Genomic DNA, 12,772 nt, shown 5'->3' with positions numbered 1-12,772 from the left:
CCATTTTGAAAACGTAGCATAGCCTTACGATTTTTAAACCGGTGGAATCTCGTCTTTTTTTTTTTTCCAACCATAACAGAGATCCTGCACCGTAGTGATGGGTTAAATGTTACATTTTTATTGCTTTCTGACCAGTGGAAGTCCTTTAAAAAAAAAAAACAAAAAAAAAAACATGCTGTCGGGTATAATCTTGAATGCTTATGATTAGCAAAATGTAGCATAGACTTGTTGCCACACGGCCAGCGACATGAAAAAACGAAAAAAATAAGTAAAAATAGCACAGCTACATTGACTTGTGTTGGAATCCTACTTTAAAAAAAAAAACAAAACATAGTATCACATCGTCAGATTCAGATTTGTCATTAAAAAAAAAAAAAATACTACAAAGTTGCCTCACAACTTAAAAAGCAAAATTTTTTAAGCTTGGAACGCATTATTTGTTTTTCCATTCATTGTAATGGGAAATCGATTCGGTTTTCGAACAAATCGCTTCTCGAACCGTCTTCCCGAACGGATTTTGGTGGAGAACCGAGGTTGGACTGTACCTTTATGGCACTACGTGTTTTTTTTTTTTTAATCGCATGTAGATGCCACAAGATGGCAGCAAAGCATTTACAAGGCAAAGGGCCATAAAACACCAACACCGTGTATCGAGAATAAAACCAAAAAAATTATTCCGGGTTATAAAAATTACTGGACTCAGTAGTAGCCTTCACACGAGGCTCATCAAAGTATTAGTTGGCATACTAGCATGTGACATCAAATAAATATGCCAGTTTCCACTTTCATCCCAATTTTCAGTCATTAAATGCACCTTTTGGCATTTACAAAATATCGAAAATATTAAAAAACATGTTCCATAGTTTAGGACACCCTGACTTGAAGATAATGACAAGAATGCTGGAAAGATGTCGCTACCTGCTCTTGCTTCACGGCGCGGCCATCCTGAACCCTGCCACGTTGCGGCTTACGCGGGTTTTGCTCGTCGAAGGATCGTCCGCGTGACAGCCGGCGTCGCGACGGGCATCGGACGTCTGCGGGGGAAGACGACAAAGTTTGTCAGGAGATCATTTCATTTACAACCCCGTGGGTAGAAGCAGCTTCTTCGCTGTGTTGCTCGAGTCCAAGCTGCCCATCCTCATTAGAGTCACTGGAGTCCCGGAGCCTATCCTAGCTAACGCTGGGCGAAAAGCGGACTACATCCTCAACTGGTCGCCGGAGCGGTCTCCAATGTGCAATTCAGTAGAAACGGCTTCTTCACTTGTGTTGTTCGAGTCCAAACTGCCCAGCCTCATGAGGGTCACTGGAGTCCCGGAGCCTATCCTAGCTAACACTGGGCGAAAAGCGGACTACATCCTCAACTGGTCGCCGGAGCGGTCTCCAATGTGCAATTCAGTAGAAACGGCTTCTTCACTTGTTGTTCGAGTCCAAGCTGCCCATCCTCATTAGGGTCACGGGAGTCCCTGAAGCTATCTTAACTAACATTGGACGAAAAGCGGACTACATCCTCAACTGGTCGCCGGAGCGGTCTCCAATGTGCAATTCAGTGGAAGCGGAACGTGTGGCGAGAGATATGCAGTGCTACTCATTGGTGGTGTGTGTGCCAGACGCACTATCATGCATGCACTGTGCAGGAAAGATAAAGGCTGGCGCAATCAAATAGCAGATTGCAGGCCTCCACCCGTTGCCACCTAGTGGCCGAGCAGTAGATCTCCAAGCCACCACATCAGATGTAGAGTGTAATCGATCACAAACTTTTTTTTTTTTTTTTTTGCCAAGTATTTCAAAAAACACGAAGAATTGCTCGCTCGTAGTCATCTTGTCGGTAATTTAATCAGATACTAGTTCGTCTGTGCATCGGCCTGCCCGCTCTTCCTTCTGCGAACTTGGACTGAAAATGTGCGTGCGTCGTCGGAGGCTCCCGACAAACAAAAGCGCAACGATGAAATAAACATAACCCCCCCCCCCTCCCCCTCCCCGCGCCCGAACAAGCAAACGTGCTTCCGGATGTTTGAAATATTAAAAACGACCGAGTCCGCGCCGGGAAAAAAAAACGGGCGACCGGTGCAACGCCGCTGAGCGGGAAGAGCGGTTTTCGGTTTTATCGACATGAAATGACGATGACATGAAATGGACGTCAACGCGAGCGTCGTCATCCGTGCGTCAATGCAATTATTATTGGGAAATTTGTCCTCCGGCCAAATTTCAACACGCTGACATTTTTCCGAAGAAAAAATTGCCAAAAAAAAAAAAAATTATGTTAAGAATGTTTCCACAAGCGACCAATATAAGGACTTCCTGTACATAAAATTTCAATTAACACAATAACTGACAATTCTGAACAAAGATTTCAGGTTTTTCCGATGCACAAGATGATTCGCCGTTCGCAAACCGCTGCGCCGTAGCGCCACCTGCTGGTGGGGAGGACTTAATGTTGTTTTATTTCGTTTTCCATTTAAGTATCAGCGGCTGGTATCGGCAGCCTTCACGAGTACCTGATATGGTATCAGCCCAATACCAAAAACTCGCCCATCCCTAATGTGTAAAATCTCAATATTCTTCTACGAAATTTATTAAACACAACTTGTTTCAATATTACACATTACCAAAGGGAATTCTAATGGAAATTTTGTAAAAAAAAATACATCGTCAACCTGGACTATTAGATATATGTAATACAAAAAAAACCCACACACAATAAGCTCCCTCCGAATTTCAAAATTCAGAATTTGTATTTATCTCGCTGAACCAATTTCCAATTTTATTTTAGCAGCAATTGTGACGCGACGCTAACGAGCTGACTCGAAATCAACCACCGGAGCGACGGTTGCCGTGGCGATGTTCGTCAGAGCGTGACGACGAGGACAAATCGAATCACAGATCGCCGAGGTCGGCCTGTGACAGGATCGATAAGCGGCCTCTTCGTTTTGACATGATCAGTTCGAGTCAGCGTGGAAAAAAAAAAATAAATTCTTTATTATACACACATGATTGTATAATATTGTTATGATTATTACAGTGGCTCTGTGCTTCTCGTCAGTTATGCAATGTTGCCGGCCACCTGCCGTCCAACTTTTGTTTCTGAAAACTTTCCTATAAAGGACTTTTTTTATGAACAATTTTTTTTTTTTTTATCTGGAAAAAGTCCAACTCCTTGTGGTATTCTGTATTTTCAAAAACAAAAGCAAAGAACCGACTTCATTCTTTGAAAGACTTTTTGAAACTTTACTTCAAAAAATATTCCCCCCCCCCCTCAAAAACATACCAATTCTATTCTTTCAGGATAACTATTTTTCCGCCTAAAAAATATGAAAATTGAATGTCATTTAAAAAATAAAATAAAAAAAAACTATAATAATGCAACGCAATGCTTGGGACACTACCCAGCTCCAAATTTTAGTTTCCCATCTGACAGAAAATTGCGTGCAACATAAACGAGATCGACACGCCAAATGTAAACATCGTGGATGGATGGATGGATGGATGGATGGATGGATGGATGGATGGATGGATGGATGGATGGATGCACTCTCACCTGAAAGGGGATCAGACGGCGCGCTGTCTCGCGACTGCGTCCCCATCTTTTTCCTGCGCGTGCTAGCTCGGCGAGGGAACGCGGCCCGGCCGCCGGCGGTCATCGCCGCCTTCTCGTGTGCGTTGTGGTCCCCACGCAAAGTGAGCGTGACGGAAACGGAAGGGGGGGGGGGAGCGAGAGGTGGGCGGGGCCACCACGGTTGATGGGAGGGGCCCTGAGGACACGTTAAAAAAAAAAACTCAGTCAAAATAATCTCATGCAAAAACTCAGTTTACATGTGTACCAAAAAAAACCCCGACAGTGACAAACTCTCACACTACATGCATAATGACCAAACTCCACTGAAGTAACTTCCCTCTCACACATCGCTTGCTCTCTCTTTAAAGGGGAAGTCCACTCACATAAATAACTCTGACATGCAGACAGAAATCTTTTTTCTTCTTGCTTTCTTCCTGTCTCCTTCACACAAAAATCACAAACTCTCAGCCGCAGAACCCCCAAAAATCTCGATTGGTCGCTCTCCCAAAAAAAAAAAAAAAAAAAAAACGCTCACACAAATAAGTCTCTCACATAAAAACTCAAGACAGATCAGATAAACAACGCTCACATTCAAAGCGATTTTTTAAAATCTTGTTCTTTTTCCCTGTCTCACTATCTCACATATTTTCACATTTGAACCAAAACATTTCTCTGTCTCTATCCAAAAAAGCCTCTCACACAAACAAGTTTCTCATATAAAAAAACTTAAGACAGATCTGATAAACAACTCTCATATTCAAACTGATTTTTTATAATCTTGTTCTTTCTCCCCGTCTCTCTATCTCACATATTTTCACATTTGAACCAAAACATTTCTCTGTCTCTATCCAAAAAAGCCTCTCACACAAACAAGTCTCACATGAAAAAAACTTAAGACAGATCAGATAAACAACTCTCACATTCAAAGCGATTTTTTAAAAATCTTGTTCTTTCTCTCTGTCTCTCCATCTCACACATTTTCACATTTGAACCAAAACATTTCTGTCTCTATCCAAAAAAGCCTCTCACACAAACAAGTCTCACATGAAAAAAACTTAAGACAGATCAGATAAACAACTCTCACATTCAAAGCGATTTTTTAAAAATCTTGTTCTTTCTCTCTGTCTCTCCATCTCACATATTTTCACATTTGAACCAAAACATTTCTCTGTCTCTATCCAAAAAAGCCTCTCACACAAACAAGTTTCTCATATAAAAAAACTTAAGACAGATCTGATAAACAACTCTCATATTCAAACTGATTTTTTACAATCTTGTTCTTTCTCCCCGTCTCTCTATCTCACATATTTTCACATTTGAACCAAAACATTTCTCTGTCTCTATCCAAAAAAGCCTCTCACACTAACAAGTCTCACATGAAAAAAACTTAAGACAGATCAGATAAACAACTCTCACATTCAAAGCGATTTTTTAAAAATCTTGTTCTTTCTCTCTGTCTCTCCATCTCACACATTTTCACATTTGAACCAAAACATTTCTCTGTCTCTATCCAAAAAAGCCTCTCACACAAACAAGTTTCTCATATAAAAAAACTTAAGACAGATCTGATAAACAACTCTCATATTCAAACTGATTTTTTAAAATCTTGTTCTTTCTCCCTGTCTCACTATCTCACATATTTTCACATTTGAACCAAAACATTTCTCTGTCTCTATCCAAAAAAGCCTCTCACACAAACAAGTCTCATATGAAAAAAAAACTTAAGACAGATCAGATAAACAACTCTCACATTCAAAGCGATTTTTTAAAAATCTTGTTCTTTCTCTCTGTCTCTCCATCTCACATATTTTCACATTTGAACCAAAACATTTCTCTGTCTCTATCCAAAAAAGCCTCTCACACAAACAAGTTTCTCATATAAAAAAACTTAAGACAGATCTGATAAACAACTCTCATATTCAAACTGATTTTTTACAATCTTGTTCTTTCTCCCCGTCTCTCTATCTCACATATTTTCACATTTGAACCAAAACATTTCTCTGTCTCTATCCAAAAAAGCCTCTCACACTAACAAGTCTCACATGAAAAAAACTTAAGACAGATCAGATAAACAACTCTCACATTCAAAGCGATTTTTTAAAAATCTTGTTCTTTCTCTCTGTCTCTCCAACTCACACATTTTCACATTCGAACCAAAACATTTCTCTGTCTCTATCCAAAAAAGCCTCTCACACAAACAAGTCTCACATGAAAAAAACTTAAGACAGATCAGATAAACAACTCTCACATTCAAAGCGATTTTTTAAAAATCTTGTTCTTTCTCTCTGTCTCTCCAACTCACACATTTTCACATTCGAACCAAAACATTTCTCTGTCTCTATCCAAAAAAAAAAAGCCTCTCACAGTAAGTCAAATCTGTCATGCTTACCGGAAATAAACATAAAATATGGCTTTCTGAGATTACGTTTTCGCTCTCTTTTCAAGTCAAATCCAACTTTATATTAAATGACCGAATGTGCTAAGTACTTAATTTTTTTCTAACGACGCCAAGCGACACAATGACCGCTCGCGTCTTTTCCTGACTAAATCCTCCACGTTGGTGACGGAATGCCATCAAAGCGGCGGAACCGCCGCCCGCCAGGCTTATTTCCTGCCTCAACGCTTCGGCGGCTACGCATTAACGCCGATGCTAATCCACGCGCGGCGCCGCTGCCGCGTTCTTTGCTGGACTACGGATGCGAAGTTTGACACTGAACAGTACACGTACCGCGATGTAGAGGGGGATTACTGTATTTCCAAATATCGCTCCGCTTCGCTGACCCTCGGGTAGGTTTCAACGGCAACCGCAGCTGCGAACAGAAAAACATATTTGTTTGTTTGTGGACAAGCAGGGTTTAGGTGAAACTTATATACCCACATACTAAATTGTTTTTTATCGATTTAAAAAAACAATTTACACCCTTGTAATGAAGGATAATGTACATTTTTAAACAGTGAACACAATTTTTCAAGTCAAAAGAATTAAAAAAAAAAAAATGTCTTTTTGGATCAGAGTGTTGTTAGCAAGTGTGCCAAATTGACAATTTTGAACGAGCTTAGAAATGGTGAAAAATAGAGACTTTCTCTAAATGCTAAAAACTCATCCAGCTCAAACACTTTCACATGTTACTCACGTTTAGGTATATTTTTTTAACATTTGACCCATGAAGATATATTCTTCCAAAGCTTCTTCGGGAGAGTCTTTGTAGGGCTTTTCCATTCTGCGACGACACGAAGTTAGCCACAAGCTAGCTAGCAATTAGCGAAGGCACTTCCTGCTTGAGGTAAACCCCACAATGCTTTGCGTTTCAACCTGTGACGGTCGCCCAAATAAGTCAAAATATGTACTTCACACATGTAAGTTTAATGTGTGCTGCCGAGTGTCTGTCTCTTCTAATCTTATTAATTTTACACATTTAAAATTGACCCCCCCCCCAAAAAAAAATGGAATAAGAGTGTAAGGCTATATGTCAAAATTCAATTTCAATGAAATTCTCTGTCTTTGCACGTTTAAAGAAATTATATTCAAATATATATTATGTCAAATTATTTATTTGATCATTATTTAATGATACAACGTTGTTTGTATGGAAAAAAATGAAGTTTTTGTCTTTAAATCAGTCATCCTGCAACACTGGTGCATTTCATGCATAAAACAGCAGAGGGAGCCACAACCTCATTGTTCACTCTTGATTGGCTTGCGCCTCTCAAATTTGATGTTCAAAGACAATTAAGTCAATTAAATAAAATGTAATTATCCATAAATATGACAGATAATTAAATTTTCCCACGAATCATTTGCGGGTAGATTCTTTTTTTGAAGATCAAGAAGCCATCATGCACGGTTTGTAATGAAAGTTTTGATTATTTAAAAAAAAAAACAACTAACATTTGTCAACATAAAAGACAATTTAAGTTATTTTGATGCCTGATGTAAACAGTGACAATATAGTCTTCAAAGAACCTAATATTTATATATTGCGGTTTTGAAAATACCAAATGCACTTAACATGTATTTTTTTTTAAAAAAAGAGCAAAAACAGATCATTTAATAAATTTTACTTGCAGATTTTTACAAAACTCAAGAGACAGTTGCATCTCCAACAAACCAAATGTACATATATAAACATACATATATAAACATCAAAGAAAACGTAGTTTCCCCAGAACCTCAAATGCGAGATTTGAAACCACCATTATCAACACATATTATTAAGCAATTGCAGTTGTTAGCTCACCTAATATAAACATCTTCAATCGAAATAATATTTAGATTTTTTTTTCTTACCATAAAAGACATTTTCGAGCATTCTACTAACCCAACATGAATATTTATAACCATCATAACTTACTATTTAACGAACCTATCTTTAAATTATTTGCCTTATTTAGAGTGAATAAGAATTTTAGGACAGTGCACAAACTGTTTGAGGGTTGTGGTTGCACTGTTGTCCACACGGAGGCGCTGTGTCTCTACGCCACTCCCATCTTTTTTTTTTTTTAATAAAAAAAAATCAGTGGACTGTTCATTTAGCGCACTTAAAAAGGAAAATAAAGAAGAGAAAGAAATGTAACTGCAACGCGGTGAGATGCATGACTCATCCCGCTCTCGTCTTCGCACACCTGAGTGGGGATTCGGTGAGCGGCCGAGAGGGGGCGCCACATACCACATAGCTAAACCGCCCACCATCAACCCTAAAATAAAAATAAAATAATACATCTTCAGCACGCGTAGACGAGTATTTTTTTTTTTTTTAATGAGCAACAGGTGGCTTCACTTCTTCGAAAAGGTAAAGGTAATTTATCTCCCTCTCCGGCGGCTTCCTTTCATTAACATCCCGCGCTGGAAAGACTCTGCAAAGAAGACGCCATTAATCTCCGTTATTGGGTTCAGTCGTTTAAACGCGGACAAAAATTTGCGAGCGAAAAAAAAAAAAAAACACTTTTAAAGCGCTCGCCGTAAAGTGAAAATTCAAAACGACAACCGACGCGCCGTCGTTTGTAAACATTAATGGCAAATCGCGGCTTTCGACGAAACTAATGCGCGTTAAAAAAAATTTTAAAGCCCGGAAGTCAGTTTAGTCTTCCAAAGGCAATTTCACTTTGGTAGAAGTAATGTAAATATCAAAGACAGATTAACTCCTTGAAACAATCTTATTTTGAAAATATTTTGCTTTCAATTAAGCTCATTTGATCAGCAACCAGTTGGAGTCTTCAAGAAAAATGGTGCGTCTGATTTTTTTTCTCTAAACAAAAAGTACATTTTGTAAACAAACAAATTTGTAACAATCACTAAATCAAAGATTATTTTGTAAACCACACACACAAATTTTAGATTGACTTTACGAAATCGTCGAAAACCGATTTGAATCTTCAACGAAACAAAATTTTTCTGGTCATCAAAGAATCGACGATTCCTTTTTTTGCGAACATCAAAACCGATTTGTCTTGAATTAACCAAACCGACTAACCTATCAAAGACCAAACGTAATATAATTTTTAGCCTTAGTTGAAGCTAATAAACAAACCTGCTGCCCGAAGATAGCTGGGATAAAATCCAGCAGTCCAGCGACCCTTGTGAGGATAAGCGGGACAGTTTGTCGTAGTTTGTAATAAAGTTTACAGTCTTCAAAGAGTCAAACGTACATTATTTAGCAAAAAAAAAAAAAAAAAAATCACACTTTATCCTTCCAAATATAAGTGACAGGTTCACAAGACAATTTGTCTTGAAAATGCCCAGGCTGCCCTTTTTCAAGCTACTCGACTCGGTCTTAAAACGCTCGTCAACCGAGACGACTGAATTTTTCGCTTATTTTCGATACGCAAATAAGAGTTCGAACTCTGTCGATTTCGGCGTACGACCACGGCAGCAGTGGAGTTAGCATTTTTATGACCATATTTGCCTGTACACCCGACAGCTGTAAGCAGGTGCTACTCACCGGGTATGCTAATTTCCTCACTCAGCGTTCCCCAGTCAGGCTCATTTTTTCCAGCGGAAGCGCCGAAACCTAACAGAGGTTTGTTTTCTGTAACTATTGAAGACAGTTTAGAGCCTCTCGGGATCCTAATTGCAAAAATATAAACATGCGTTTGTGAACATCAAGGCCAATTTAGTCTTTGTTTCTCGTCGTCGATGAGTCAGAGCTCCGCCTTTGCGTAAAGTGCGACGCTGAGGACAGTTTCGAATCAGCAACGGCCCCGCTGTTCCTCGCAGGGCAAATATTGCGGGCTTCTATTCAGCCGTTTTAGTGAGGTACAATTTTCATAAAAGCACCCTAACGGACCCCCCATCTGTATTCCGTGCTCCACGCTGGCACGTAATTTCCAAACATGCCGGCAGCACATAATGCAGCGCAAAGAGGTCGCCGTTAAGACTTGAGTGATGCGTAGGAACATTCAAAAGCGAGGTCACGCGCAGCGGGAGCGCCGAGGGGGGGTTCGCTCCACTCGCCGGCGGTTCCCGCTCCTTTTCGCGCCGCCGCCGTCGCGGGAGGAAGTCGGCGCGAGACGCCCTCGGGCCGCGTAAACCGCCAGGAAAAAAAAAACCACTTCCCGGGCTGTGATTAACTCTGAAGGGGCGAGAGAAGCGAGATCCCAGTCGAGGAGGTTCATTAAAAAAGACGTTGTGGCAGTGGGGACGCGGGGCGTGGGGGGGGGGGGGGGGGGTCAGTCCATTACCGGTCTATAACTCGACGACCCCTCCGTCATTTTAGACGGACAGTTCAATCCGTCGCCTCTGATCCGCTGCTATTTGTCCAACGCAACGTTTGTGGTTCTGTACGCGTCGGAGACAATGAAATGTCTTTTCTCGGATCTGACAAACGTGGTTTGTAAACATCAAAAATCACGTTGAGAGCCGTCAATCGTCACGCCTTTTGCATAAAAAAAAAAAAAAGAAAGACGGTTGACAGTTTTTAAACGAATCCCAAGTATGTTATCCGCAAAGATCTCAGACAGTTGAGTCTGTGACCAACCTTAAGTGTGCTATTTTGTCTACGTCGAGATAATTTGGTCTTTCACAAATTTAATGGAAACATCCAAGGATGTAAAATACTTATGAACAAAGACAATATAGTCTTCAAACGACCTAAAGTACAAATTTAGTCTGGAGTGGACCGAAAATATGAATTCTTCTCTTCAGTGGACCAAAAATACAGATTTGGGGTCAACTTTAAAGGCAATTCAGTCTGGGACGGACCGAAAGTTGGGATTTTGGTCAACATTAAAGCCGATTTCGTCTTGGAAATATTTAACAGACTTGTTTGTGTAGACATCAAAGAGTTTAGTCTTAACGCAAAGCAAATTTGTGCTCGACGTGATTTTAAAAGCATTTAAAGAACAAGAACTAGCCATCTATCCATTCTCTACCGGTTTTCTGGGTCAGGTCGTGGGGGAAGTAGCTTAAGCAGGGATACCCAGACTTCCCTTCTCCCAGCCACTTCTTCCAGGTCTTCCGGAAGGATCCCGAGCCGTTCCCAAGCTAGCCGAGAGACTACGTCCCCCCCTCCAGCGTGTCCTGGGTCGTCCTCGGGGTCTCTTTCCGGTGGGACGTGCCCGAAACACCTCACCAGGGAGGTGAATCCGAATCAGGTGCCCCAGCCACCTCATCTGGCTCCTCTCAATCAACAAGAACTAAAACATTTGAAATGGGAAAAAAAAATGAAACAGTCCAATGAAAACAGTGCAAAAGTGGATATACTCGAAAGAGTATGATAATGTATACAGGACCTAAACCATTTAGTGATTTACAGACCAGTCGCAGAACTTAAGTGGCGTGTAAATACTCGAGAGTTTTATGTTCTGACCTCTTTGTTCTGGTCAGAAGCCGAGCTGCAGCATTCTGAGTGAGCTACAGCCAGAAGACCGTTACAATAGTCAAGCCTTTCCCGGTCCGCTTGGCACATACAAGCCTTCAACCGGATGAGAAAAGGCAGATTTTGAGATCGATTTGATATACTGGTGAAAGTCAGAACACCAAGGCTTCGGACTCGGTCAAACTATTACCTCGGTTTCGTTGCGGTTTAGTTGTAGAAAACCGTTTTAGATCGCGACGCATCACCTCAATTGAACTGTAGTCATCTGCATAACCCACCAAAAGTATGTTTTTTTTTCTTGGAAAAATTCTGAACAGATTCCCGAAAACCAACCCACCCCCGCCCCCACCCCCCGGAACATCAAAGACAGTCCAACGCGGTCGCCCGGCGTGTTTGCAGTCTTGGATGGCTCTCAGGTGCACCCGGGCGACTCCTCGCTCCATCACCGCCGACTCCCTGGCCCCGACGTCGCATTCTACCGCCTCAAAAACACAGAGGTCCATGAATCCCCCCCCCCCCTCGTCTGACAAGAAGAAATGAGAGCGGCGTGGAGTAGAAGGAGGAGGAGAAGAAGAGGGAGGGGGGGGAGGGCAAAAAAATGCCGCCAAACTCCCCGGAGTAATGAAAGCTCTCGCGTCTCAGGAATCAGACAAACGCCGTATCTTGTCATCTTGCCTCCATTCGGCTCTTCGATCTGCACCTTCTTTATTCCCCTCTGCCCTCAAAGTCACAAGAGCAGCTCACGCCAAGGCCATTTATCAGACACACACACACACACACACAAAATAAAAATAAAAAAAATAATAAAAAATACAGCAGAATGTCACGCCGTTTATTTCTCCGGTAGACTCCTCGAAGAGAAAAAAGAAAAAGATTACCCGAGTAAAGTATTTACGTTGGCTTAGCAACCGGAGCAAAGTGTTCGCGCGGGTAAAGCATTTTAAGCCCTTCTCTCGCCGGGGGGGGGGTTGGGGGGGGGGTAAGCACAGGAGCCTTGCCTTCACTGACAAAAGCATGAAAGAGAGGGAAGGCGAAAAAAAATCCTCCGCAATCCTCGTGGACGGAAAAAAAAAAAAATGAAGGGCGAAAAAAGCTGAAGCTTGGCTTTTTTTTCATCCACTTTCTCAGACTTCTTGGAAGCCGGCAGCAAAAAGGTGCCGCAAAATACACAAAAACGAGGAGCCTTATAGGCAATTAAAAAAAAAAAAAAAAAAAAACACTTCTCTCTCTCGCTCTCTTTCTCTCTCAAACCCCAAAAAAAAAACTCTCACAGAAAACCAAAAACTTCTCATACTCAACCGAAAGAAAGCCACTCACACGGCGAAAAAAAACTACTTCATTCGTAGATTTTGCATGTACACAGCCACAAACATGCCCCCTTCAAAACCTCTCACACATGCCCAAA

General features: G+C 41.2%; 1 protein-coding gene across 3 annotated transcripts in view; it reads right to left on the bottom strand.

The window, feature by feature from the left end:
• Positions 1 to 9,649, bottom strand: part of LOC133491243 (disabled homolog 2-interacting protein-like) — a 92,603-nt gene extending 82,954 nt beyond the window's left edge. For 2 of the 3 annotated variants that reach the window (XM_061802225.1, XM_061802227.1), the window contains exons 1-4: positions 6,688 to 6,842; positions 6,282 to 6,363; positions 3,536 to 3,749; positions 919 to 1,034 (exon numbers count right to left, since the gene is read on the bottom strand). In XM_061802225.1, coding sequence (XP_061658209.1) covers positions 919 to 1,034; positions 3,536 to 3,638 — 219 coding nt within the window. In that variant the 5' untranslated portion in view covers positions 3,639 to 3,749; positions 6,282 to 6,363; positions 6,688 to 6,842. Of the gene's footprint in view, positions 1 to 918; positions 1,035 to 3,535; positions 3,750 to 6,281; positions 6,364 to 6,687; positions 6,843 to 9,492 lie in introns of those variants that run through there. The other variant, XM_061802226.1, reaches the window with a different exon arrangement.
• Positions 9,650 to 12,772: the final 3,123 nt, after the last annotated feature.

Source organism: Syngnathoides biaculeatus, chromosome 17, assembly GCF_019802595.1.
Source record: "Syngnathoides biaculeatus isolate LvHL_M chromosome 17, ASM1980259v1, whole genome shotgun sequence".
Taxonomy (NCBI): domain Eukaryota; kingdom Metazoa; phylum Chordata; class Actinopteri; order Syngnathiformes; family Syngnathidae; genus Syngnathoides; species Syngnathoides biaculeatus.
This window is presented reverse-complemented; position numbering and strand designations above follow the sequence as displayed.